At 54.7% G+C, this 27,814-nt stretch overlaps 2 protein-coding genes across 6 annotated transcripts in view; one reads left to right on the forward strand and one right to left on the reverse strand.

Moving 5' to 3' along the window:
* The window catches only part of UNC5A (unc-5 netrin receptor A), a 64,484-nt gene extending 57,065 nt beyond the window's left edge, over window positions 1-7,419 (forward strand). For 2 of the 3 annotated variants that reach the window (XM_086410844.1, XM_086410843.1), the window contains 9 exons: window positions 911-1,099; window positions 1,221-1,523; window positions 3,822-3,909; window positions 4,148-4,316; window positions 4,498-4,731; window positions 4,841-4,990; window positions 5,076-5,240; window positions 5,832-6,010; window positions 6,251-7,419. In XM_086410844.1, the coding sequence (XP_086266970.1) occupies window positions 911-1,099; window positions 1,221-1,523; window positions 3,822-3,909; window positions 4,148-4,316; window positions 4,498-4,731; window positions 4,841-4,990; window positions 5,076-5,240; window positions 5,832-6,010; window positions 6,251-6,416 (1,643 nt within the window). In that variant the 3' untranslated portion in view covers window positions 6,417-7,419. Of the gene's footprint in view, window positions 1-910; window positions 1,100-1,220; window positions 1,524-3,821; window positions 3,910-4,147; window positions 4,317-4,497; window positions 4,732-4,840; window positions 4,991-5,075; window positions 5,241-5,831; window positions 6,011-6,250 lie in introns of those variants that run through there. The other variant, XR_015167232.1, reaches the window with a different exon arrangement.
* On the reverse strand, window positions 7,390-27,814 carry HK3 (hexokinase 3). 3 transcript variants are annotated; one of them, XR_015167231.1, is made up of 19 exons: window positions 26,488-26,626; window positions 23,147-23,271; window positions 19,392-19,554; window positions 19,024-19,178; window positions 18,818-18,937; window positions 18,635-18,730; window positions 17,319-17,418; window positions 17,053-17,236; window positions 16,431-16,586; window positions 16,042-16,275; window positions 15,396-15,691; window positions 15,145-15,284; window positions 14,946-15,065; window positions 10,888-10,983; window positions 10,550-10,719; window positions 8,466-8,649; window positions 8,190-8,345; window positions 7,803-8,036; window positions 7,390-7,714 (listed from the first exon to the last, which is right to left on the reverse strand). XR_015167231.1 is itself a non-coding variant. In XM_086410842.1 (19 exons), the coding sequence occupies exons 2-19, from the start codon at window positions 23,240-23,242 to the stop codon at window positions 7,570-7,572; spliced, it is 2,775 nt and encodes a 924-aa protein (XP_086266968.1). In that variant the 5' UTR covers window positions 23,243-23,271; window positions 26,488-27,814; the 3' UTR covers window positions 7,390-7,569. The 3 variants fall into 3 exon arrangements, 1 of the variants encoding a protein (XP_086266968.1); XM_086410842.1 differs by having other exon boundaries at window positions 10,620-10,719; window positions 26,488-27,814; XR_015167230.1 differs by lacking the exon at window positions 10,550-10,719.

A 27,814-nucleotide genomic window follows, 5' to 3' on the forward strand; every position in this document is an offset into this window, starting at 1 on the left:
ATGTGCCCACATACACCCCAATACTTCCCACACCTGCCCTGAAACTTGCATACGTCGGTGGTTTTACCATGCACACCGAGCCTCTGGGATCGTCTCCCAAACCCCTTCCCATCCTCTCCTACAGTTTTACCTCTGCCCCGTCCCCCAAGTGCACATACAAGTCCTGTGGGGACACCAGGCTTGTGAGGCCTGTTAATTACAAGGCCATAACTAACAATTAAAGATCTCTGTTGGATTTTTTTTCTCTAGAACACACCCTCCCCCATTCTTTCAATTAAAAACCTAATTATCTGTGTCAATTCCTTTCTGATGGACATTTCTTTCATTATGCAAAACCCTTCTAAAATCAATATCGGCTCCTCCGGGCAGTCAATCACTCTCTCCTTAGCCCTGCCCCAGGCCGGGGTAGCGGGGTGGAGGGTGGGGAGGGGATGGGGGAGGTGGGGAGCAGGCAGAAGGGAAGAGCCCAGCATCCCTGCTCCAGGTCCAGGGGTTGGCCAGGAATCAGATTGGCAGAATCCCCCACCCCCACCCCCTGCCCCAGAAAGCAGATTCCCTGCTTGAGGGATCCTAGGCGCTCACCCTCAGTCTCAGCTGCCCCTGGCCCCATGGCCCCAGAAGAACCGGTTTAGCCGGGAAAGTGGCTCTTCCCCGCCTCCATTCTCTGTCAGCAGCAGCTTCACTATGAATTGAGCCGGTGAGGCATGCCGTCTGCCCAGAGTGACACAGTGAGGTGGTGGCAGATGCAGGACTGGAATGCATGCGCGCTGATATTTCATGCCGCTTGCTGCCACCCCCGGCGCTGATGCCCAAGGAGCGGAGGCCCCATCCCCCTGCAGTGTAGACTGCTCGCCTCTCCTTTCTGGCCTCCTGCCCTCTACCCCTCTCAAGGCTGCACTCTCTCCCACAGCTGCTTCCGGCCCAGAGGACGTGGCCCTCTATGTGGGCCTCATAGCTGTGGCCGTGTGCCTCCTCTTGCTGCTGCTCGTCCTCATTCTTGTGTACTGCCGCAAGAAGGAGGGATTGGACTCGGACGTGGCCGACTCGTCCATCCTCACCTCAGGCTTCCAGCCCGTCAGCATCAAGCCCAGCAAAGCAGGTGGGGTGCCCCCGCCCCCCGCACTCATGCCGGGGCCTCCACGCCAAGAGTCGCCCACACTGGGCTGCCCCCACCACCCCCCAGCCCCTGTGCCACTCTGAGTCCATCTTGATCCTTGCAGACAGTCCCCATCTGCTCACCATCCAGCCAGACCTCAGCACCACCACCACCACCTACCAGGGCAGTCTGTGTCCCCGGCAAGATGGGCCCAGCCCCAAGTTCCAGCTCACCAACGGGCACCTGCTCAGCCCACTGGGCAGCGGCCGCCACACGCTGCACCACAGCTCGCCCACCTCGGAGGCGGAGGACTTCGTCTCCCGCCTCTCCACCCAGAACTACTTCCGCTCCCTGCCCCGCGGCACCAGCAACATGGCCTATGGGACCTTCAACTTCCTCGGGGGCCGGCTGATGATCCCTAATACAGGTGGGTAACACCCCTGGGTTGCCCCCAGGGAGCTCTAGGAGGCAAGACTAACATGAGTCCCTCCTGGAGGAGGGTGGGACAGCCTTGACGTTCCTCCAGTGCCTCTCAGCCTCACCGTGAGAGCTGGGCCAGCCCAGCAAGGAAAGAGGACAGAGTACTGGTAAGGATCCAGTCTCTGGGATTGGCACTGAGACGGAGGCCAGGGCTGTCTCCCGTCTGTTGCCCAAGGACACAGTATTACTGTCCATTCATCTGCATAGCCAGCCAGCCTGTGTGTGCTGGGCCCTAGGCCCCAGGGAGCTGGGGGAACTAGTGGAGAGAGAGCAGAGGAAAAACATCCGGACAGGGGCTTTTCCACCCAGCACCTCACAGAAACCCCTAGGACATCTGAGAAAGAGCCACGGTGCCTGGTGTGACTGCCCGCTCCCACCCTGACATCTTTTATTTCCTCAGTTTCAGTGACCCTGCATGGCCCAGACCTCCTCGTCCCCCTGCAGCTGCTTCTGGAGCCTGCTCCCTAAATGCAGGTGTTTCCCAGCGCCCCCTCCCGGGGCCCTCTCCGCAGATCTCACCCTCTCCACGGCCTCAGTCGCCGTGTCTGTGTAGATCACTCCCACTCCCCCATCCCCAGCCGCGGTTCTCCTGGGTGACGGAACCGCACACCCAGCTGCCTCCTGGGCAGCTCCATCTGTATGTCTCACAGCACCTCAGGTTCCTCGTGCCTAAAACAGCACCGTCTCCCACCCTCCCCCAGAACCTCCTCCCTCCCCGTGTTCCCTACCTCAGGGACAGCGCAGTCGAGTTGCTCAAGACAGAAACTGGGAGTCACCTTGACCTCCTGCTCTTCCTCACTTTTCCCCCTTCACCTCCACCCCAGCTTCATTCATGTACTGATCGCATCCTTCTTTCTTCTCCACTGTGCCTGCCTCCTTCTGCCTGTCTTTCCTGCGGCCTCTCCTGGCCTAGGCCACCACACCTGCCTCTCGTCTGGTTCACAGCTGCAAGCATTTACTCATAGGAGCCAGACTTGACCATGTCCCTTTCTGGAGTTTCCACTCAAAGCCCGAATGACAGAAGCACAAGGACTCGTCCCTTGGGGCCTCCCCTCCCCTACACGCTTCTCCTGCACTTGGTAGCCTCGTTGTCCTTTCATGAACCCAAATACACTGGGCTGCCCTTCGCACACACGGCCTCTCTGCCCCCATCCACTGGCCTAACTGCTACTTCCCCTTCTGGTCTGGCAGTTCTCCCTCTCTCTCTCTGCTTCATGGTCTCCTTCAGGGGGGCTGCTAGGGGATGGTCCTTGTCAAGATCTTAGAAAAGGGCAGGCACCCAGTGGGTGCTCAGTGACCATCTGCCCCTCACTTCCCAGCAGGGTGGTGGCCGGGGGGCTCTGTGCCTCTCTGCTCTCACCCAACACCCAGCACCCTTTGCTGCCATCCACTTACCTGTTTCCCTGTGGGCTGAGCGCTCCGTGAGAGCAGGGCTCATGGTTTTCCCTCAGCGTTTGCATTCGCTGAATAAGTACCTGCCTGAGCATACCCTGCCACAGAGCACTCACACGTGGGTCACTCAGACTGTCTGTCACCACCCTGGCAGCTGCACCAGGAGGCAGCACAGGAGCATGAAGTGGGCAGGAGCCACAAATCCACCACTTCTGGCTTCACTCTCCCTCCTGGGCCCCAGCAGATGCTTTCAGATGCTGCCCCTTTAGACACTGGGACAAAGGTGAATCAGCCAGACAGGACGCATGTGCAATGGGATCCAAACTAGGGAGGGCTGCCAAAGCAGGCAGGGTTGTTAAAGGGCCCAGCCCCACCCACAGGGGGCCACTGCCCAGCACAGACCAACAGAGCTGAGGTACCTGCCCAGAAGTGGTCGAGCTGAGGGGGAGGAGAGGAGCTCGGGGAGACCAGGAGGATGGAGCGCCCAGAGGCACAGCTATGGGGGTGGCTTCAGAACAGCAAGTGTGCAGGGCAGGCTAGGCCCAGGGCCAAGGGCCTTAACTATCAGGAGCTGGGCTTATCCTGGAGGCAGGGCAGGTTTTAAGTGGGTGATGAGGGTGGGAGGTACAGCATCCAGAAGTTTCTGTACCCAGGCTAACTAGGCATGCATTGCCCACATGAGTTCCCTCAGCTTTGTGCCCACTGGCCAGCCTGGCAGTCCCAGTGGCACCTCTGTTCCTAGGCCAGGCTGGCACCAGTCAGTCCTCAGAGGGAGGCTTAGGGCGGGGCTGGCAGAGTGGGGCGTTTGGTGGCTCTGCAGCCCTAATAAGCTCTGGCCCCTCCTCTGTCACAGGCATCAGCCTCCTCATCCCCCCGGACGCCATACCCCGAGGAAAGATCTACGAGATCTACCTCACACTGCACAAGCCAGAAGACGTGAGGTGTGGGCATGGGCCCTGCTGATGGGGCTGGGTGGGTCCAAGCCCTGCCTGCTGTCACCCTGGTGCCCCTGCCCTCTCCCCCACCTAAGGTGGGGTCTGCTCTGGCCTGGCCCAAGGGAGGGCAGGGTAAGGGGTGGGGGCGTCCCTAAGTGCCACTCAATTCCACAGCCCTCTCCTCAGGCTCCCAAGATTGTCCCCCTGACGCCTTTCCCTTCCCACCCATATTTCCCCACTTGAGGTTGCCCCTAGCTGGCTGTCAGACCCTGCTGAGTCCCATCGTTAGCTGTGGGCCCCCTGGAGTCCTGCTCACGCGGCCCGTCATCCTCACCATGGACCACTGTGGGGAGCCCAGCCCCGAGAGCTGGAGCCTGCGCCTCAAAAAGCAGTCCTGCGAAGGCAGCTGGGAGGTGAGCCGGAAGCCTCCCCCATCCCCCCAGGCTCGGTGGAGTCCGCCTTCCTGCCTGGCCCCTGGGCCCTGCGCCCTCCCCAGTCTCTGGCCACTCCTTAGAGGCAGCTGGCCGGGAGGTTACCCACCGGGTCCTCAGGCTGCAGCCGGCCACGACCTGACCCGTCGGGCCCTGCCCACAGGACGTGCTGCACCTGGGTGAGGAGGCACCCTGTCACCTCTACTACTGCCAGCTAGAGGCCGGCGCCTGCTACGTCTTCACGGAGCAGCTGGGCCGCTTCGCCCTGGTGGGAGAGGCCCTCAGCGTGGCTGCCGCCAAGCGCCTCAAGCTGCTTCTGTTCGCCCCAGTGGCCTGCACCTCACTCGAGTACAACATCCGAGTCTACTGCCTACACGACACCCACGACGCACTCAAGGTACCTGCCACACAGAGGCTGGGCCGGAGGGCTGACCGCCCCTGGCCCTGGGAGGGGGGCAGTAGAGAGGGCGCCCCTGTGGGCTTGGCTGACACCTGGGGCACTGCAGGAGGTGGTACAGCTGGAGAAACAGCTGGGAGGACAGCTGATCCAGGAGCCCCGCGTCCTGCACTTCAAGGATAGCTACCACAACCTGCGCTTGTCCATCCACGATGTGCCCAGCTCCCTGTGGAAGAGCAAGCTCCTCGTCAGCTACCAGGTGAGGACACTCGGGGTGCTGGGAGCCGGGCTCGCCCAAGCCCGGCTCCCCTGACACCACCTCTCCGTAACCCCCCCGCCCCCAGGAGATCCCCTTTTATCACATCTGGAATGGCACACAGCAGTACCTGCACTGCACTTTCACCCTGGAGCGTGTCAGCCCCAGCACCAGCGACCTGGCCTGCAAGGTGTGGGTGTGGCAGGTGGAGGGCGATGGGCAGAGCTTCAATGTCAACTTCAACATCACCAAGGTGGGCCGCACTGCATAACCTGCTCCCCACTCTGGGCCTACCCGGCCCCCCAAGCCCACCTCCTAGAAACCACGTGGCACTTCCTCCAAGTGTCCCGAGGAGGGAGGTGTAGATGCACATGTAGTCAGAGGTAGACAGAGACTGTGGGGCTTGGGGAGGGGGTGGAAGAGGGTAGGGAGCCACAGGACGGGAGGGGGAGGCAGAGCTGGTCTGGGGGCCCTGGAGGACTTCCGTGAGAGGAGGGGCTTGTTTGGGGCTCAGAAGGATGAGTGCGAGGTGGATGAGGCAACAGTGAGGAAGCAGAGTGGTGGGTAGAGACAAAGCGAGGAGAGCAGAGTTCAGTGGTCAGCAGAGGCTGGCAGGGGTGACTAGGGAGGGGTGGAGGGGGAAGGAGAATGGGGTCAGAGGCTCCTCCCCTCACTGGCTGTGTGACTGTGAGCAGATCGCTGCACCTCCACACTCCAGGGAGCAGGAACCTGGCCCATGGTAGGTACCCATGTGTGCCCTGGGATGGTCCAAGCGTCTCCCACCCAGCACGTGGGCTGGGCTGGGCAAGTTCTAACAGGTACCTCCATCCTTCCCCATCTCCAGGACACGAGATTCTCTGAGCTGCTGGTCCTGGAGAGTGAAGGGGGGGTCCCAGCCCTAGTGGGCCCCAGTGCCTTCAAGATCCCCTTCCTCATTCGGCAGAAGATCATTACCAGCCTGGACCCGCCCTGCAGTCGGGGTGCCGACTGGCGGACTCTGGCCCAGAAACTCCACCTGGACAGGTGGGTGGGAGGTGGGCAGGGAGGGGATATGAAGGCCACCTGCAGCCCAGCTTGGGCGGGGATGAGGAGCAGCGGGGGTGGGTGGACAAGACACATGGTGGGGCCTGTGGTCCAGCCCCAGCAGCTGGGGCTTCCCCTTGGCTGACCGAAGGGAGGCCCTGTCCTCAGGTGGTCTAGGAGGGTGGAGGCGGCAGCCCCTGGTGAGGCCAGGCTGCTGAAGCACTCCCCTCCCTTCTGCAGCCATCTCAGCTTCTTTGCCTCCAAGCCCAGCCCCACAGCCATGATCCTCAACCTGTGGGAGGCACGGCACTTCCCCAACGGCAACCTCAGCCAGCTGGCAGCAGCAGTGGCCGGACTGGGCCAGCCAGATGCCGGTCTCTTCACAGTGTCAGAGGCCGAGTGCTGAGGCCGGCGAGGCCCACAATGCCTACACTCTCACCAGCTTTGGCGCCCGCCAGGAACAGGCAGAAGCCAAGACAAGGCCCTTCCCCACCACCGGGGAGAGCTGCGCGGACAGGCCCCCTCCTGGCGGACGCTGTCCCCTATCACTGGCCCTTTCAGACCCTGCCCGCACTCCCTCCCCTCCATGGCCTGCCCGGCCAGGCTGGCACTGCCACCTGCTCTCACTCTGCCCAGGCCTCCAGGTCCCAGGGTGGATGGCGCCTGGAGCCCAGGCTGGGCCCAGCCCACTGGTGTGTGTGTCTGTGCGTGTGATGTTACCTCTCCTCCTGCCCCAGCCAGGGGGCCGCATACACACGGGCAGGCACGCATGCCATGGGCTCGGGACGTGGTCCCAGAGCTCCTGCCTGAGCTGGATCTTATGCAAACATTTCCGTGCCTGCTGGGTAGGGGCACATCTGAGGGGCTCGGCTCCAAGCCTTCGGGACTGAAGGCCACAGCTGAACAGGGGGCGGCCCCTGCATTCAGGCACACAACCACCACACGGCCATGTGCCCACGCATGTCCTGTGTGCTATCACCTGTGTCCCCCTGACACACATCTCATGCCGTACACCCAGAGGCTGCTCACGTCTCTCATGCCCGGTGTCAATCCACACCTGCCTCTCACATGCTGCCCTTCTCCCACCTACCCAGGGACACCCAACGGCTCCTCCCTGTTCTCCCTCTCCTGCCCCCAGCCACGAGGAGCCCTGCCCAACAGGGCATGTGAATATGCAATGGGAGTCCCGGGCTGGACAATGGCAAGTGTGCGTGCCGTGGCGTGCCCTTTCCTGGGGCTGGCAGGTGCCCCATGTGGGGCCTGTGGCGTGAAGTTTGTGCCCTGACTCTGTTTTAAGTGCATTCGTGCACTTACACTTGGCCTTATGTACACAGCCTTGCCCGGCCGCCAGGGCACGTAGGGATTTTAGCGGACGTGAATGTAAATAAATTATATATATATATTGCTAACCCAAGTGCTACTTCTCTCGGGGAAAGCTAAGGGTCTCCCCAGCAGGGGTCACACATGACTATTCTGGAAAGTCCTGGGTGTCTGGGCCTGGCTTGGGGACAGACAGGGTCCCAGCCCTGGACCAACAGAGCTGGTTGCTGGAGACTTCTTCAGATACGGGTCCTCTGGGCAAGGCGGCAGGCAACAGCAGTGACCAGGGCTGCACCTTTGCCAGACCCATCCTCTGACTGCAGGAAGGTGACCACACAGCGAGGGGCCAGCTCCCGCACCGTGGCTGCCACCAGGCTGGAGAAGCTGTGAGGGGGAGAGGCCAACGTGAGCCTAGGTCAGTCCAGTCCCACTTGGCCGTGGCTCCCGTGCCCAGCCCACCACCCAGACTCACTGAGGGTGCAGCTTGTAGAGGGTCCCATCCACCCCCACGGATATGGTCAGCTCTTCCAGGCCCCGGTTCTCACGAATCTTCTCCACCACGGCAGCCACGCCTGCCCCACAAAGCTGGGCAGCCCTCTGGGACACAGCCTGGCACACCTCCAGGACCATCAGAGCATCGTCTGAGGTCAGAGGCAGCCCCAGATCCTCCAGGATGGCTCGGACCTGCCTCAGGGCCAGGCTATCACTGGGAACAGGAGAGAACAGAGGGGCAGGGTCCTGCATGAGTACCCCCTCTCATGACTTTTCCGTCCTCTGGGGTGGACCTCCCTCCAACCAGCATTCCACCTCAGGAAAGAGTCCTTTGGGAGGTGGAGGGACATAATATAGGCCTCAGCACCTTTCAATCTCAGAGAGAAACTTGGTCTTGAAGATGTCCCTGGTCTGAAGGCGCTGGGTCTGCTGGCCCCGGAAGAGAACTCCAAGGCTAGTCAGATGCAAGAGGATGTGGCGGACGATCTCTCCCAGGTACATGCCACTGATCATCTTCTCAAACCTGCATGAACATGTGTGTGTGCCCACAGGGCTAAGGCCCCAGCCCCAGCCACCACCAGCCACCAGCCATATCAACCAGTGCCGGCCACCACCAGTCACACCTGCCTGGCCCAACCCATACCTCTGCTTGCCGGGATTGATGGATGCCTGGTCCACACTGGCATCAAAACGGGTGCTGAGCATGCTGAGAGAGCCGTCATCCCCAAAGGCGCCCCACTCCGTGTTGATGCACATCTGGCCTGAGTCCCCATCCACACTTGCCACATTCCGGAGCTCCTCCATGTAGCAGACATTGGTTCCTGTTCCTGCAGAGGAGCCAGATGGGGTGTCTGCATTGACTGATGCCCACAGGATCCCTCTGAGCCCCTCCCACTGAGATGGCAACATTTGCACTCATTTCCTACCTCTCCATCTCCACATGCTCATTGGCCTGTTCCAGGGCCAGGTCAGTCCTCTTTCCTCCCTTTTCTCACATCCCTTCTGCAGACCCTGCCACCACCAAGCCCCCTGGGCCTCCACTACTTCCCCTACCAGCACCACCATCAGTCCATCTCCCATGCTGCCTCAGGGTGCTCCCCAAATGCCTGTCATGTCATCTCCTGGGAGATGTGTGACAGCCCCGCAGTCACACAGGTGAGAGGCCCACACCTTCTTGGACTGGCCTTCCAGGTCTTTAGTCAAATAGCAGGTGCTGAGCCAGGAGCCAGGGACATAAAAATGAGATATGAGGAGGAGCCCCATAGTGGCCAGAGCCTGGGCAATGAGCAGCCAGCTGTGATGCTGCCCAAACAGAGGTGCAAAGAACAGCATCATGGGATGCCCAAGCACAGGTGAGTCTTCCTGCCTCAAAAGTTAGGAAAAACCACAGAGGGAACATGACATTTAGATGTAAACTTGACGCCAAGAAGCTTACAGAGAGAGGGCATACGCTGGGTAAAGGTATTTCCTTCCTCTCCCCAACACATGGTCAACTCTAAGCAGGTATGTTGGCCCCTGGAACTCCTCCATCCAGTTACTTATCCACACAGCAATCTGGGCCACCTCTCTCTGGCACCTCCCAGTGCCAGGCACTATGATCAAGAAGCTCCCAGTCTCCTGCGAGGCTGCCACATACCCCCCGCGCCAAGACGGATGTCCAAGGAACTATGAGAGCCCTCCTCCCCCATCTAGTCAATCCCTTTTTTCAAGGCTTTCTTTTCAAGTCTTGCTCATGTTGGGACCGCTTCTTTTCTGATCTTGGCTTCATTGCCCTGGCACTTAGAGTTGGGTTCAGCTCTCTCTGATGTCCAGGTGCTCTTCTGGACTCAATCCCCACTAAACAGTCAGTTCTGAGAAGGCAGATATTTTCCCCTTCTTAATGTCTTTCTGTCCCTATATCCAGCTTCCAACTGGCCAGAGGAGAGGAGCTTAATAAAGATTTAGAATCTTGGACTTCTCAAAGGACCATCTCAACTCATTCTCTGTACACCCCCACCCCTGGGGTCCACTGCATTCCAAATACTGTGTGTGTCTTGCTACACTTTGTCCCCTCTCATTTCATCCTCATCATGCCTTCAGACAGGCATTGTTATGTTATCATCTCCACCTTAGAGATCCAACTGAGGCTTTGGCGATTTGCCCAAAGTCATACAGGGGTAAGTGACAGAGCTAGTGTGCTGTGCTGTGCTTAGTCGCTCAGTCATGTCTGACTTTGTGACACCATGGACTATAGTCAGCCAGGCTCCTCTGCCCATGGGGATTCTCCAGGCAAGAATACTGGAGTAGGTTGCCATGCCCTCCTCCAGGGGATCTTCCCAACCCAGGGATCGAACCCTTGTCTCCTGTATTGCAGGTGGATTCTTTACTGTCTGAGCCACCAGGGAAGCCCAAGAATACTGGAGTGGGTAGCCTATCCCTTCTCCAGGGGAACTTCCTGACCTAGGAATCAAACTGGGGTCTCCTGCATTGCAGAAGGATTCTTTACCAGCTGAGCTACCCAGGAAGCCTGACAGAGCTAGTGTTTCTACTCAAATCTGTAACATTCCAAAGCTCACATTCATTTAACAGATAAACAAACTGAGATTCAGAGAGCTTAAATGACTATGAGTCAGCAGTTGAGCTGGACTAGACACCCAAGCTCCAGTCTCTCAACCCAATAGTGTTCCAGGGTCCCATGGGCTCAGATTGGAATGATGCCACATCCCCAAGGTGAGGGGAACATCCGACCTGAGGAATCAACAGGAGGCAGTAAATTAGCATCAGGCAGTAGAGGCACAAAAGGCAGGGCCCTCCTCACCGACGATGAGGCCGACCTCGCAATGGGGGTCCTCGTAGCCACAGGACATCATGGTCCCCACCGTGTCATTGACAATGGCAACCACATTCAGCTCCACTGCCTGCACAAAAAAAGGATGCCTCTAGTTGCTGGGCAACGCGGTTGTCACAGCAACCAGCACCAGACCCAGAGGTCTCTACTGCAGAGGGCCCCCCAGCAGGCAGACGGAGACCCCTCGCTCCCTTCAAGGCCTGTTGCACCAAAGCAGCCCTGGAGACAGACTCCTTACCTGTCGGCGCCTGATGGCTTCCCGCAGCAGACACACAACGTCTTGGCCCTCGCAGTCAGATGCATTGAAACCCTTTGTCCAGTTCAGGAGGATGCCCTGGGATGGAACCAAGGGGAGGCAGGAAGCTGGAGGCCCCTTGGAATCTCACTTTGCCTCCCCAAAGCCTGTATCCCATCAGAATACAGTGTATAGGATTCCCTCCCCAGTGGGAGGCTGTCCTACTCTACCCATATGGCTAAGGGCCTTGCCCTCTGCCCCCTCTCAACTCTCCAGTGTGAAGAAGCCTATTAATAACCATCCAACCTACACCTTCTATTTTTAGTGCCAGAATGCTGAGATGGTCTGAAGGTCTGGCCATTTTAAGACATCTGCTCAGAAGGAATGGTCCTTTGTAATCGGGTTAGGAATGAACAGAATGAGTGCTATGTGTTGAGAAAGGGAAGGACAGAGAGAGGTCTAAATGACAGCAGAGTCTGCTCCTACAGAAACAACTAGCAAGAGCCACCTGAGAGGGAGAAATTCTGAGCTGGGACAGAGCTGAGTCAATGGGAGGTTCACACGCATGTTTCAGCTACAAATGAGGGGTGAATGGAAGAGCCAGAAACAGACACCTGAGCAGGACAGGAGGGGACACAGCAATTCCCCGTGAGAAACTGGCCTTAAACTGTGGACTTAGTAATGGTGGCCTGGCTGTACTTGGAACTGTTCTTTTCCTATTGTGCTTCCTCTGGGTGGGATGGGGACGGGGGAACTATTCTAACACCATTAGGAGAAATGACTGCTCTGCCCAAGTAGAAGCATGAAGAGCAGATCTGGGAATCTTTGGGGCAGGAGATTTTAGAAATATTAACTGACATTTCTCCCAGTAGTTTCCTTTTATTCCTTTTCCTATAGAACCACAGCTAGAGTGGTCTGGGCTCATTGTCTCAAAAACAGAAACCAGAGAGAAAGAGTAGGTGAGAGGGAGAGCCAGCTGGTGAGTAACAGCAAAGTTTCCCTGCTCCCAGATATAAGGAAGACCCCCTGGTCTGGGGAAGGTGAGGTGGGCAGGAGTCAGAGCCAGGTTCCGGATGGCTTTCTGAGAAAGATGTCCTAAGCCCTCCACCCTGGGCCTGCCGCTGTAGGGGAGGGGAGGAAACAGAAGGTATTTGGATAATGGCCTCTGACCTCCTTCCATGGAGGGGAAGGTAAGGTGTCAAGGGAGATGTCAAGACCCAAGACAGCAAAAGGGGGAGTCCAAATAGCTGGCACCTAGATGTCTCCCCAAACTCCCAGCTTGTTTTCACATTCTATACAGCAAAGGAGGGGCCCCTGCCTGGATAAGGGGGTCCCTGAATTGATTAAGTTTTCACTCCTGAAAAGAATGTTGGCTTAACATAGAAATTGAGTTCTGTTATAGAAAACTAATAGGACCGCGTTTCCTGCATGCCTGACTTTGCACACAGAGTCCACCTGCTTCTCACACCTTTTGTTATTGTTGTTGTTAAGTCGTGTCCGACTGTTTTGAGACCCCATGGACTATAGCCCAGGCTCCTCTCCAGGCAAGAATGGGATTCTCTAGGCAAGAATACTGGAGTGGCTGCTATTTCCTTCTCCAGGGGATCTTCCCAACCCAGGGATCAAACCCTTGTCTCTGGCATTGTAGGCAGATTGTTTACCACTAGGCCACCTGGAAAGCCGTTCTCTCTCACCTTACAAGGAATAAAAAAAAGGTGCCAGGATGCTTAGACTGGAGGGAGACACTGCAGAGAGACAGACAGACCAGCAGAGAGACACTGCCCGCTGCACAATCCAAAGGAAATTGGAGTACAGAGGTCCATGTCTGAGAGGTCAGAGCGGGAGCAGAGAGCAAGTGAAAACCACAGGAAGGCTGGTTGGAGTAGAGGAGGCAGAACTTTCCAGAGAGCACAGGTGTGGAAGAACCTGGTGGGCACCTTCAGGGCCAGCAAGCTCCTCATCAGAGGAGCTTTTTCGCAGAAGTTGGGGGTGTTGAGAAGAAGACTCCTAGGAACTTGGATCAGAGGTCTGGGAGGAGCTGTCTCCATGGCAGTCCTTAGGGTATGCATGAGAAGCCTAGCATTCCTGATGAAGGATGTGGAGGTACTGCGTCTAAACCTGTGCCTGCCCCTCTGCCAACCCCAGCCAGGCACCTCACCCTGAGCCAGGCTAACATCAGCAAGGCTGGGAATGGGATCAGTTCAGTTCAGTCACTCAGTCATGTCCGACTCTTTGTGACCCCATGAGTCACAGCACGCCAGGCCTCCCTGTCTATCACCAGCTCCAGGAGTTTGCTCAAACTCATGTCCATCGAGTCGGTGATGCCATCCAGCCATCTCATCTCCTGTCATCCCCTTCTCCTCCTGCCCCCAATCCCTCCCAGCATCAGGGTCTTTTCCAATGAGTCAACTCTTCGCATGAGGTGGCCAAAGTACTGGAGTTTCAGCTTTAGCATCAGTCCTTCCAATGAACACCCAGGACTGATTTCCTTTAGAATGGTCTGGTTGGATCTCCTTGCAGTCCAAGGGACTCTCAAGAGTCTTCTCCAACACCACAGTTCAAAACCATCAATTCTTCAGAGCTCAGCTTTCTTTATAGTCCAACTCTCACATCCATACATGACCACTGGAAAAACCATAGCCTTGACTAGATGGACCTTGTTGGCAAAGTAATGTCTCTGCTTTTCAATATGCTCTCTAGGTTGGTCATAACTTTTCTTTCAAGGAGTAAGCGTCTTTTAATTTCATGGCTGCAATCACCATCTGCAGTGATTTTGGAGCCCAAAAAAATAAAGTCTGACACTGTTTCCCCATCTATTTCCCATGAAGTGATGGGACCAGATGCCATGATCTTCGTTTTCTGAATGTTGAGCTTTAAGCCAACTTTTTCACTCTCCTCTTTCACTTTCATCAAGAGGCTTTTTAGTTCCTCTTCACTTTCTGCCATAAGGGTGGTGTCATCTGCATATCTGAGGTTATTGATATTTCTCCCGGCAATCTTGATTCCAGCTTGTGCTTCTTCCAGCCCAGCGTTTCTCATGATGTACTCTGCATATAAGTTAAATAAGCAGGGTGACAATATACAGCCTTGACGTACTCCTTTTCCTATTTGGAACCAGTCTGTTGTTCCATGTCCAGTTCTAACTATTGCTTCCTGACCTGCATATAGGTTTCTCAAGAGGCAGGTCAGGTGGCCTGGTATTCCTATCTCTTTCAGAATTTTCCACAGTTTATTGTGATCCACACAGTCAAAGGCTTTGGCATAGTCAATAAAGCAGAAATAGATGTTTTTCTGGAACTCTCTTGCTTTTTCCATGATCCAGTGGATGTTGGAAATTTTATCTCTGGTTCCTCTGCCTTTTCTAAAACCAGCTTGAACATCTGGAAGTTCACAGTTCATGTATTGCTGAAGCCTGGCTTGGAGAATTTTGAGCATTACTTTACTAGTATGTGAGATGAGTGCAATTATGCAGTAGTTTGAGCATTCTTTGGCATTGGCTTTCTTTGGGATTGGGATGAAAATTGACCTTTTCCAGTCCTGTGGCCACTGCTGAGTTTTCCAAATTTGCTGGCATATTGAGTGCAGCACTTTCACAGCATCATTTTTCAGGATTTGAAATAGCTCATTTTTCAGGATTTGAAATAGCTCAACTGGAATTCCATCACCTCCACTAGCTTTGTTTGTATAAACCATGCAACCACAAGCCACTTTGAGAGACAGAACAAACTCTGCCTTCAGCCTGGGGGCCTACACTGCTCCCAGGTGCCCAGACCTAACACTGACTCCACTCTCCTGCCCACTAGCAGCCTCTAGGATAACTATGTCCTCCATCCCATGTCTTTCCATGGCCCTGTATTCCAGGCCATTTTACCATATCCCTTCCACCTGAGCATGCCACATCTGGGAAAACTGAGGCTAGGTTCAAGGCACAGCCCTGCAGTGCCTCCAGCTGGTCCTCTCCCCAGCCCAGAAAGCCCCCTCTGGACCTCCTGCCCACTCCATGAAAAGCATGTTAGCAGAAAGCCCCTGAGGATGGCTTCCTCAGACCCCACCTTTCTCACCTGGTCCAGGCCCATCTGCCTGCACGGGAAGGAGAAGGTGAAACCCAGGGGGAGACTCTGCCCACTCAGGCCCTGCTTCTGCTGGAAGTCCACAATGCAGTCCACAATATGGTCAAAGAGCTGCGGGGTAGGAGCAAGTCAGGCAGCAGGCCACTAGGCCCATCCCTGGCCCCTGACATCAGCTCCAGGCTGTAGGTACCTGCTGTCCAGAGCCCTGGGCCACGCACTCCGGGATGGAATAGATCTGGCTGGCGATCTGCACACCTCCCATGGTCACACGCACCAGGAGGACTCGAAAGTTGGTGCCCCCCAGGTCCAGGGCCAGGAAGTCCCCACGCTCTGTGAGGCAGAGACCCTCAGCACTAGGATGGAGCTGGAGGCTCCAGCCCCACACATGTTGTGACCCCCGGGAGCCCATGTCCCTGCTCCACATTCAGGCTGGGTCCTTACCGCTGCCATCAGGCGTGGCCCGCACATAAGTGGGCAGCATGCGGAGGGAGGAGGCTTCCCCTTGGAGCCCCTTGGCCATGGCCTCTCGCATCTGTGCCTGCACTTCTGCCAGCTGCTCCCGGGTCAACCGGAATGGTGCCAAGGTCTCCTCCAACAGGCGCCGGTGGGCAGCCAGGCGGGCAGCCACAGCAGTCACCATTGCCACGCCCCGGCCACCCCCGTCCACAGAGGGGATGAAGGAGACATCGCAGTTGGGGGCCAGAAGCATCACTGTCTCCCGTAGGACACTGAGAAACCTACAGAGACACACAGCAGGTGCGCCCTGGCTTGGCACCTGGCCCTGACCCCCGCAGCATGCTGAAGCCCTGGGCTCCCTCATTTCAAATCAGTTCAGTTCTAAACCCATCTGTGCACCAGCCATGCACCCAGTGCACCTGTGATCCCCTCCCTTGCACACCCAAGAGAACCCTCTTTCTCTCCTTTGACCTCTTCTGGCCTCCCTTAACCCTCCGTCCATCTTTATTCTGCTAGGGAGCCATTCACATCCACTGCCTTGCACCTGTGGTACCAGAGTGCCCTCTGGTATCACACACACACACATGCTCTGGTGACCTGTTCACACAGGTTCATGCTGTATTCCAAGTACCTGGGGTGTCGCTCAAACACTCGGCCTCCGGTGGCCACAGCAATCTGAAGAGCCTGCTGCTCCCGGCTGTGCTGGAGGCGGGAGAGGACAGCGGCCAGAGCAGCAGCGCAGAGCTGGGCGGCCCGCGTGCACACAGCCATGCACACACACTGCACCCACTCAGCATCTGAGGCCTTCGGGTTCAGGCCCAAGTCCTGCAGGACAGCGTGCACACGGGCTGCCCCAGCAGAGGGACTAGCGGGGACAGGGTGTTGCTTTGGGGCTCAAGGAGGCCAGAAACTCCCTGCCCCCACCAAAGCTCCATGCACAGCTCCCTCAGGGGAAAACCACCCCCGCAACTCCCAAGCCAGGAGTCCCTTTGTCACAGCCCCCTTGCCTGCCGCACTTACTCCTCCATCTCAGCCACGTGTTCCAGGAGGATGCTGCCTTGGCTTCGCAGGACGGGGGAGGTGTGGCCACCAAAGAGGACCCCACGCTGGGCCAGGTGAACCAGCACCAGCCGCACCAGCTCACCCAGGTACAGCCCCCCAATCATCTTCTCAAACCTATAGGCAGGAAGGATGGCTGGCCAGAGCCTTTCCTAAGCCCTCAGCCCTCCTACCCCCACCTCCAAGAACTCCCAAAGAGAGCTCATTTTCTTTGGGGTCCTTGACTGAAGGGTCCAGAAGCAAATGGCCTCCTCAGAGATAGTTGGGTGTTTACCCAGACCACACTACCCCATCTGGCTTAGATGAAGTTCAAGGGGGCTCCTGGAAGGACCCAAGGAAGGTAGGAGTCCCTTTGCTTGACTACTCCCAACCCCTGACCCCTGTCGGAGCTGGCCAGAGTCAGGAATAAGAGTTAAAAACTCTGCATTGTAGAACCTTGAGCCATTCCTTCGTTGAGACTGGCCAAGGCCCCCTAGGATGCAAGTGGGGAACGGGAGGTGCGGGCCTAAAGACTAGAGTACAGGAACAGCAGAGCGGGAGTGGAGCAAAGCAGTTGTAGGACCGAGAGAGAAGGTTAGGCCACCTCTGGGCACCCGGGTTCAGTGACTCATGGTCCAGGGTGTGGTCGAAGATGGTCTGCACTGGCCCCAGGGCCCCCTCGTCACTGAAGGAGCCCCACTCGATGCTGATGCAGACGCGGCCCCGGTCTTCGTCCAGCACTGCCACGTGCCTTGCCTCCTCCATGTAACACGCATTGGTGCCGGTGTCTGGCAGGGACAGCCCCATCAGGACCTGCCCACCAGGCATCCAGGCCCTCCATCCACTATCACAAACGCCCGCGTGACTTACCTACAACCAGCCCAACTTCACACGGCCCGACCCCTGGCTCACAGCCCATCATGGTGCCCACGGTGTCATTCACCACAGCAACAACATCAATGCTGTAGGCCTGGGCAACAGAGAGGACAGAGGTTGGGGAGCCCGGGGGATGGGTGGGGCTGGGGCCCCGGATTTGATGGAGACATGCAGGGTCCCCCAAAGGTGTGTCTACCTGCCCCACCCGTTTGTGCCATGTATGCTGGAGACCCTCCCACCCTATAAAGGATTTTCTTCCCTCTTACCCCTGCTGCTTGGCTCCTCTGCCCCGTCTCAGGCCCTGGAGGCCCCAGAGGCTATCAGCCTCAGCCACTACTTCTGGAACCCCAGTGCTCCTCACAAGACCAGGACAAGGGTAAGCAAGTATGTCACCTTGAAGGCTGTGCTGTACACACCTCACTTGCTCGCCCTGGTCCCAGCCTATCTTCCCAAGCCTGCTCCTCTCAGTCCTGACTTCTAGCTACTCACATAGCACCCATGGTGGCGAGTCCAGTGGATCCAGAACAGCCTTTCTTAGCCACTCAGACTTCTGAAAATGCCCTTCACTGAAATTAGAGCTTCCTCCCCAGCCACAGCTTATGCACCTGGCAAACTTCTCCTTCAGGCCTCTGCTCAGGCCACAGTGCGCCCTTCCCCATGCTCCCAGAGTCATCAGAACCACCTTCTCAACAGGGACAACTGTTTATTGGGATGCTGTCCCCACTAGGCTTGCAAGGTCCTTGAGGACAGGGTCAAGTCTTTTCATCTGTTTCTCCTATAGTCCTCAATGTTTATTTGACCCTTCTTAGTCTCAGTCTCCTCACCTATAAAATGAGAATGTGTTGTGTGCTTAGTCACTCAGTTGTGTCGACTCTTTGCAACCCCATGGACTGTAGCTCACCAGCCAGCTTCCTCTGTCCATGGGGATTCTCCAGGCAAGAATACTGGAGTGGGTTATTGTACCCTCCTTCAGGGGATCTTCCCAACCCAGGGATCGAACCCTGGTCTCCCACATTGCAGCAGATTCTTTACCATCTGAGCCATCAGAGAAGCCCAAGAATACTGGAGTAGGTAGCCTATCCCTTCTCCAGCAGATCTTCCCCACCCAGGAATCGAACTGGGGTCTCCTGGATTCTCCTGGGTTTAGAATCCCAGCTGAGCTACCAGGGAAGCCCATAAAATAAGAATGGTAGCAGTATTTACCCCAGGGTTAAGTGGATAAAGGATACCAACAGGATATCCTTTTAACAGAAAGCAGGCCCTCCCAGAACCCAAGACACAGCCCTATTTGCTCCCCTGCCTCTACTCACTCCCTGCCTCTGGATGGCGTCTCGTAGTAACTGGACCACATCCTGGCCTTCCACATCACTGCACTTAAAACCTTTGGTCCAGGAAATGAGGGTGCTCTGGAGGCAGGAAAGTCAGGTCAATCCAATGACCTTCACGGCCCTGCAGCCCCTCCACCCACTGTCCCTGTAGCCACTCTGCCTCACCTTGTCCAGGCCTGTCTGGTGACAAGGGAAGGAGAAGCTGAACCCAAGCTGCAGACCCTGATTGTCCACGGGCAGCACATCCAGGAACTCAGACAGGCAGCGGGCGGCAAAGTCAAAGAGCTGTGGGATGGGGTTGGGGGCTTAACTCTGCCCACTAGAGCCCCAGCTGCCCAGCCAGGCCCGGAGCCTATGCACTGAGTGCTCACCTGCTGACCAGGACCCAGCATCACTTCCTGGGGGATCACAAACTCCTGGCTCCGGGGCTCCACCTTGTGCCCCTCGATGCCCGTTAGGGTCACCCATAGAACACGCAGTGAGGCCCCTGTGGCCCCCAGCTCCAGCACCACGAAGTCCCCTTTCTCTGTGGGCAAGCAGGTCACAGAAAGGCATGCAGCTGGTGAGACCAAGCCCTCCACCTCCCAGAAACATTCCTAAGGCCTGTGTAGGCTCATCAAGGGACCTTAGAGATGGAGCAAGGGGTAAGGAAAACACCCCACCTCCCTCCACCCACCTCTCTCCCAGATCAGAACCCTCTCTGCAGTCCTGGCCACCCATCTTAGTCTGTGCCACCCACCAGTGCCATGTGGAGTAGACCCCACATATGTGGGCAGCATCCGGACAGCAGGGGCAGGGCCTACTTGCCCCCTCAGCGCCTGCTCCATGGAGCCCAGGAGGCTGGTTTGAATCTGTCGCAGCTGCGCCCCTGTCACCTTGAACTGCTGTAGGCACTCCTGTACCTGAAGAGAAACGGGCAGACATCTGGACAGGTGGCCTGTTGGCCTAGCCATATCCCCCAACTCCAACCAAGACAGAGGCCAGCCTGGCCCAGCTCACGCCTCCCTTCCCTAACTCAGACCAGCTTTCCTAGGGGCTGACCTGAGCCCTGCTTGAGCCCTGTGAGCCTTGCTGCTCTCCCAGCAACTGTCCAGTCCCCCTCCTCACCTCTTCACACACCTGTGGCTTTCCCACTGTTCACAGCCTGCACCAGCTCCTACACTCTCGGCTCCTCTCTGGAGGGAAGACCCACACACTTCCTCCTGCTCTATTCCCACATGGCTCCCTGTCAGCTCTCTCTCCACTTCTTTGAATTGAGGGATGGTGAGGCTTCTCCCCTATCACCCCACTACTGATTGGCTCTGGTTCCCCAGTACCCAGAGCCAAGCTGCTCAGTGCATTGTTGTTGGATGAACAAATGTGTGAGTGCACTTCAGGTTCAGGGGCTTCCCTCTTCTGATACACTCCATTGTGGCACCTGGGCAAGACCGGCCCAGGAGAGTTTGGGGGCCACACCGTGGAGGACAGTCCGCCCACAGTTTGGCCATCCTTCCCACAGACATTGACTGAGCCCCTAATACGTACCCAGCACTATTCTAAGCACCATATATTGCACAACCAGCTGAGCCTGCTCTTGTGGAACTCAGATTCGTGTAGGGGGCAGAAAATAAGCACAGAAACACATAACACAGTTCTGGTAGTAATGGTAGAAAAGAAAGGCAGAAATAGAAGTTCAGGGGTGACCAGGGGAGGAAGAGGTATTTTTGGATATTGGTCAGGAAAGGTTTCCCTGTGGAAGTGACCTAAATGAAGGAAAGGAATGAGCCATTTGAAGATTTGGAGGAAGAACACAAAGGGATTTTCTTTAGAGTAAAGGGGATGGATGTGGGGGAAGCCTGGGCCAGGAGTAGATCAGAGTGAAGGGAGGGGCAGGCAGGCAGGGAAAGCAGAGGATGGGACACCAGGTTCTTCTCCACAGAAGCTCAGTGGAGCTTAAGAAAAGCTCCAGTACCTCAAGTCTGTGTGGGAACCTCCCCTGGATAACCCTCTGGACTGTCATTCCAAGAGGCCTCAGCAGTCTCCTTGAGTTTTTCGGAGGGCCCCAGGCCCTGATTCCACTCTCCTAGACCCCCACCACCCATCTCATAGGAATAGAATTCTTATGACCTGCTGCCCCACACTGGGCCTATATCTGAAAAGTACCACTCAGGCACCTGGATAAGAAGGCAGGGAGAGCCAGGGAGGGGGAGGCTGCCCAATGAGGGAGATAGAAGCAACTCAGTCCCACCCCTGCTTTAGGAAGAGAATGGGAAACAGACCCCTACAGGAGCAAAGGATTCTAACTGGAGTGCCAGATGTTCAGTTTCGTATTCATGTTATTGCTTCCAGCAGCCAGGCGTGCTAGGAGAGTCTATTACTATGTCACAAATGAGGAAACTGAGGTTCAGAGAAGGCCAGTCATCTGCCTAATCCAAGTAGTAAGGGAAAGAGTGGGACTTGAATCCAGACCTCTCTGACTACAGAGATGTTTCCAAATAAATGTGAAGCCTTGTAAAAAACACTGAAAAGAACCCAAAGCTGATGAAGAAACTCCATCATCAAGAACTTGGGGTGAGAAAGCTTACATCTGAGTCCTTGCCCTGCCACTTCCTAGCAATGTGAAAGTGTTAGTCACTCAGTCATGTCCAACTCTTTGAGACCCCATGGGGTTGGAGTGTAGCACACCAGGCTGCTCTGCCCATGGAATTCTCCAGGCAAGGATAATAGAGTGGGTAGCTATTTCCTTCTCTAGGGGATCTTCCCAACCCAGGGATCAAACCCGGTTCTCCCGCAATGCAGGCAGATTCTTTAACTTCTGAGCTACCAGGCAAGTCCTGGCAATGTGGCCCTGGGGAAGTCAAACTTCTCTCTGACATAATTAGACTTACCTCTTATGCAACATCAGGAGAATAATAATACTCCCTGGCCAGTGCTGGTGGGCATGCAGCAGCCAGGAGAAGCTACTGGAGTCTCCCCCCTCAACCTCCCCCAAGAAGAGTGGGGAGAGCCTCAGCCAGAAGAGTGAAGGTGGATTTTATGTGACTTCAATGCTGGACTCTTTGACCAACTTGCTGTGTTGGTCAGTCTGGGTCCATCACCTCACCTCTCCTCTGTCAAGCAGGAATAAAAATAGCACCCCCTTCTCAGTAATGTGAGAGAACTGAGAAGACAGTACCTGTGAAGAGGTGAGACAGTAGCTGGTCTACAGGACATGCTCAACGTGGTTCCCTTTTCTCAGAGTACAAGTTACAACCAGCCTGAGGAGCCTGACTCCATGTCCCTTCTGGAGACAGAGTCCTGAGGGAATGGACACGGAAGGGACACAGGTGGCGCTGGGCTCCAACACCATATGGTTCTTAGATCACTATGGGAAGGGGAGCTGAGACTGAGGCCTATGGTGCTGAGTGGGGACCCAAGGCCACAGGATGTTTGGCTGCATGTGAAGTTCCCCCAAAGCCAAAGAGAACTGTCTTTAAACTGCAGGTGTGCGCAGTTGAGCAGGATTGGTGTAGGACCAGTGTACAAGTCTCAAGAGAGTGGTGTGAAGTAAGAGAGGAAGCGGTGGTAGGCCCTAGAGCAAGCCCAGCAGGGCAGACTCTGCAGCAGAGTCCCTGCTCCCTTCTAGGGTCCAGTTACGGGCTGTGCATAGAGGAACTGTTTACAGCAGGGTCTGGGGCAGAGGTTGGACAAGGGTGAAGTGGGGGCATGAAATGCAGTGTGTTACCCTCACAGTGTGGGCAATAAGCCAAATCCAGCAGAAGTCAGAATGGGCTGGGAAACTAAAGGAACTGCAGGGAACAATTCAAGAACCCCTTCATGAATGTCTCCTCTGTGCAGTTCCTTTATCTCCAACAGCTCACTGAATCCACCAGGGTTGGGGGATTAGACTTTATTTTCCTCCATTGCACTGATGAAGAAACAAAGATGAAGAGATATGAAATGACTTACCCAAGTGTTTCCTGCTCAAGGGTGTGGTAGGGAAGGGCTTCTAAATCTTGGTCAAGATAACAGGAAAAAGAGAAGCTCACTCTGAGCTAACCTAAGGTATATGGACCACAATAACCTCCAAGTTGAGTTCAGCACTGAAATCATCTCTGTGTGCCTGACTGCAGTGGCCATGTTGAGGGGAAAGAGATGTACAGAAATGACTAGAGAAGTGAGGAAAGAAAGGGCCTTAAGCTTTCTACCAGAAAAACCCTGGAGGGTCCTTTCTAGACTGAGACAACCCAAGGTGCCAAAAGTGATATATTTGGAGCTGAAACACCTCAGCTCAAGCTCCTGTCATGCCTTAGACTCAAAGCACGTCACCACTCTAAGCCCCTTCATCCTTATCTGTTAGAGGAAAAGATAACCCCCACCTCTCAATGGTGAGGGGTCTTGAAAGAGGAAGTTACTAGATCAGATATGAAAGGCTCAGTACACTGGAAAGGGCTGCATGGGTGTGAGCGCATGGCTCCGTGGTGGGGCCGCTCCTGTTTGAAGAGGCATGAGACAGGGACCTAGTGTTGAACTTACCATCTCAGAGCTGTTTGAGGGGCAAGGCAAGCCTTCTTGGGGGCAGCTGGGGGCTCCTTCCCCTTGCTGCAACCCTAGAGACCCAATGGAGTCCATGTGGTTCCACAATGGTGAGGGGTGGCCTCCTATGGGAGAAAAGGGATAGCCCAGATGAACCACGTACTCCACCGTCTGTGATGAGCCTCAGAGGCTGTGATGAAGATCCTTAACTTTCTTCCTTTTGAAAGGGACCAGGAAGGAAGATGTGGGCAGAGCTCAGAATCTCTGACCATCAAAGATCCTTTAGTAAATCAACCAGAAGGCCCTCATTTTCCAGAGCATGTACAGCGAGAGAGCACTGGCAAGGCTGATTCTCATCCCAATGCCATTCATTCATTCTGTCATTTATTCACATTTACCAGTCCCTAATGTCTATCGTGGCTTCCCTGGTGGCTTAGTGGTGAAGAATCTGCCTGCAAATGCAGGAGACACAAGTTTGATCCCTGGGTTGGAAAGATCCCCTGGAGAAGGAAAAGGCAACCCATTCTAGTATTCTTGCCTGGGAAATCCCATGGACACAGGAGCCTGGTGGGCTACAGTCCATGGGGCACAGAGTCAGATACAACTTAGTGACTAAACAGCAACAATGTCTACTGTGCCACATGCTGATGTACAGATGAAGCAGACCTAGGCCACACCCTCAGGGACTTCACAGCTTTACCAATAATCACAGTATGATCGACACAGGGAGTGACAGAGGTGGACTTGCTGCTGCATTGGGGAGTTCAGGGATGTGCTAGAGGTTTGGAACAAAGGGTGTGAGTTAAGTGGGGAGCGGGTTAAGATCTGCTGCAGAAGCAAGCAGGCTGGCTTGGCATCTTCATGCCAAGTTGAGTGAATTTCGTGCCATAGAGAGATGGGGACAGGGACGGATCTACACTTCAGAAAAGGGTTCCACTAGTGCTATGACTTTGGGCATGTATGACTTTGCATTTCAGTTTCTTTATGTGTAAAAAACAGGAGACGATAGTATCTACCTTTGCAAGGCTGTCACCAGAGTTAAATAGAGTGACAACAGGGAAAATGCTTTGGGAACTGTGATGTACAACACAAACAACATGGTGGGCTTCAGAAGGTGGGATGATGCTGACCTGAAAGAGCCCTGTGCTCAAAGTTGAGGACACAGCTCTCCACAGAGCAGCCGCACCAGGTCTCTCCATCTCATGCGTGCATGCTAAGTTGCCTCAGTCGTGTCTGACTCTAGCCTGCCAGGCTCCTCTGTCCATGGGATTCTCCTGGCAAGAAAACTGGAGTGGGTTGCCACACCCTCCTCCAGGGGATCTTCTTGACCCAGGGATTAATATCTCTTGCACTGACAGGGGTGTTCTTTACCACTAGCGCCACCTGGGAAGACCCTCTCCATCTCAAGGCCCCTTTTTTTTTCATCTGGATATGAATTAAAAGGGGACCAGGAAGTTTCCAAAGAAGACTTCAATGATTCAAGTGCCATTTGGGGTGGTGCAGTGGAGGGCCCGAGATGGGCAGAAGGCATCTGGCCCTCTCCTATAACAGGTAAACTTTGGGAAAGTTGCCTTCCCACCATCGCAACCTCTACCCACCTGCCACTCCCAACACATCCATGAATTTGCCCTTCCTATTGTCACCCATGATCTCCTGACTGCCCAATTCCAGCCTTTTCCTCAGTCCCCACCCTTTTGTCCTCTCAGGCACGCAAAGCCATGAGAATTCTCTTCACTGCAAAGTTCTCTTCTCCCTTGGCTGTGCCCATCAGTCTTTCCTGGCCTCCTTCCTGAGTCTCTCAAAGTCTTCATCAGTAACTCCTCTTAAACAATGGAGCTCTCAAGTTTTTGGCCATAGCCTGCTTCTCCAATGCTTCCTCTTTTTCTCACTCATCCCCAAGGTTTGATTAAAACCTCTGTGTGAAGGTTCTCAAATCTACCCCTGTTCTGAGCCAAATTCCAATGGTCTGTTAGCATCTCTGGATGCTGGAGAAGGCTCCTCAAACTCAATGGTCAAAGTCACATTAATTTTCTTCTTCACTTTTCCCCATGAAATTCTTCTCCTGTCCTTCACCTTGGCTGGAGGCATGCATGTTGCCTCTATACATCCCTGACCTTCAATTCCTCCATGCAATCATTTCTCAGGCTGAAAAAGCTGAGAGTGGAAAGAGCTCTCTTGTGCGTCCCCATCTCCCAGTTCCCACACTGTCCTAGACCTACTCATCTGACTATTCCAAGTCTCCTAATTGATAACTCTTGCTCCTGTGTGTCTTCCTCCCCACCCTACCCACAACAAACATGTCACCCAGAGTGACTGCAAAAATAGACTTTATCATGTGATCCCCCAGTTCCATCACCCCTAAGAAAGGAAGATGACCTTTACACTGTGGTTTCTACTGCAGAAAAAACAAGTCCCCAACGCTTTATTGTGGCATTGCAGGCCCCTGACATTGTCCTCAACCCAAGCTTCCTCTCTTGCTCCTCCCCTTCATATTCCAGACACACTATGAGCTTTGTCCTATCTCTGGCTGTTCAGCTTTTGTTCACAGCTTTCCCTGGAATTGCTGTGTCTGAGTCATTATTTCTTCAGTGCCCAGCACAGAGCTTGGCCTAAGCAGCTGCCAGTAAAACTTGCATAGCAGCTAGAAAAATTGAGAGATGGGGAGTTTTTTCTTATTCACAGAACCAAGAAATCAGTTTCCAACAAATCTCCCCAAAGTTACATATACCTATACTCTCTCAAATCTGTCAAACATATGTTCCACATATGTTAGAGGTCTCTTTTGAGGATAAAATGGGGTAAATAAGGCAATTATCTTTGGGAGAGGAAGGCCTAGGGATACAGACATGGTGAGATTTCACTCTCCTTTTGAGGCCCAGCTAGATCATTCATTCATTCATTCATTCACTCTCTTATTCATTCCTTCTTCTATTCAATATTTATTCAGCACTTCTACACGTCAGAGACTATAAAGCTTCCCTCAAGTAACCCGTGTTTACACTTCTGGTAAATGCATTCATTTGTGTCCCTTCTAGCTGAGAGTCCCTATGGTGAGGGACATGCCTCTCACATCACTAGATCCCTGAACCCAGCCTAGGGTCTCATGTTTGAATAACTAGGGGCCTGTTGGCATTATTCAGCTGAATCAGCTACATCAAACGGGCCTTCCTTCTGAAAGGTATGCCAAGGACCTCTACCGAGGATGGGAACCACCACTGGTTCCCATCAAAGAAGAGCCAACTTAGTCTTTCCAGCCTCCACTCATCCAGGATGGCCTAAGTAGGAGAGATGAGGGCAAGGGGCTGGAACTGAGGTTGGCAGTAATTACAGGAGAATCTTACCTGGGAGAAGCAGCAGTTGGTCACTCTCCTTAGATCTGAGCTCTTCTTTCTCATTGACATCCACTGGCCTGGTTTGCACTCCAAAGTGAAACTCACCAGTGATATGAGTTAGTTACCAAGCCCCACCCTCTCATTAAACACCAGCTAATTTAGGAAGGTGCACTTCCCTCTGAATCTGTCTTAAGCGGAGGCTGGGTTAGGCAGGACCATGGTGCAAATTTAAGCAAGATCACCACAGGAAGTTGAGAGTTCTGAACTGAGTCAAGAGCCCTAGGATATCCCCTCTGCAATGCTGGGAAGCTCCATCCATTTTACAGGCACTCCAAGTCTGAGTTCTGAGGTGGTGGCTCACCCCTGGAAAGGAACTAGAGGAAACTAGCCTGGGAAATACGCAATTCAATGGACAATTTTCCAAAACATGGAAGGACTTACTAAATGAACACGAGGCAATGTGGGAGTACAAGAGGAAGAGACACCCTGCCCCAGAGTGGGCAGAGGTTGAGGAAGCTGAGCCCTGAAGGAAGAGTGGGAGTGTGTCCTTGACAAAGAGAACATGTACAAAATCACGGAGCACAAGGCAACTTCATGGAATTGGGGTGCAGCTCCAAGGACCTCAAGATGACACATGTAGGTGAGGATATATGGTGGGATGAGAGGCAGCCAGACTGGAGTTTAGCCTTTAGTCTATAGGCCAAGAGGTTAACAGTAGGTTCACACTGTAGGGCTTCTCTACCAGAAGGGGAAGAGGAATCTCAAGCTGCAGTGGAGCTGTGGGCCAGCCAGCTGGTTTTCCCTGAACTAGTCTTCTGGAATGTGCAGAAAGCTGGGATATCACTGTGCCCAGTGTTGTGGTCTAAATAGTTTTGTCCCCCACCCCCACCAACCTAATGCTTATGTTGAAAGCCTCATGCTGAAGGTGATGGTATTAGGAAGTGGGGTCTTTGGGCAGTGATTAGGTCCTAAGGGTGAAACCCTAATGAACGGGACCAGTCTTCTCATCATAAGTCACTGAGAGCTCCCTTGCCTCTTCTGCCATGTGAGGATACAAGAAGTGGGTGGTCTGCAACCTGGAAGAGGGCCTTCATCTGACCATGTAGGCACATTGATCTTAGACGTCTAGCTGCCAGAACTGTGAGAAATACATTTCCATTGTTTATAAGCCACTCAGTCTGTGGTACTATTTAATAGCAAGCCAAATGGACTGAGATACCCACCATGGTTAACTAGACGTATTGCACCAATTTCCCTCAAAATTGGTGAGCAGATACTTTAAAACTTCCAGCTACCTCATCAGCAGTAACCTTAACATTAACCATAAACAGTACTC

This window comes from Bos grunniens, chromosome 7 (assembly GCF_055505025.1).
Source record: "Bos grunniens cultivar Pamir isolate PY7600 chromosome 7, Bosgru_T2T1.0, whole genome shotgun sequence".
NCBI classification, from domain to species: domain Eukaryota; kingdom Metazoa; phylum Chordata; class Mammalia; order Artiodactyla; family Bovidae; genus Bos; species Bos grunniens.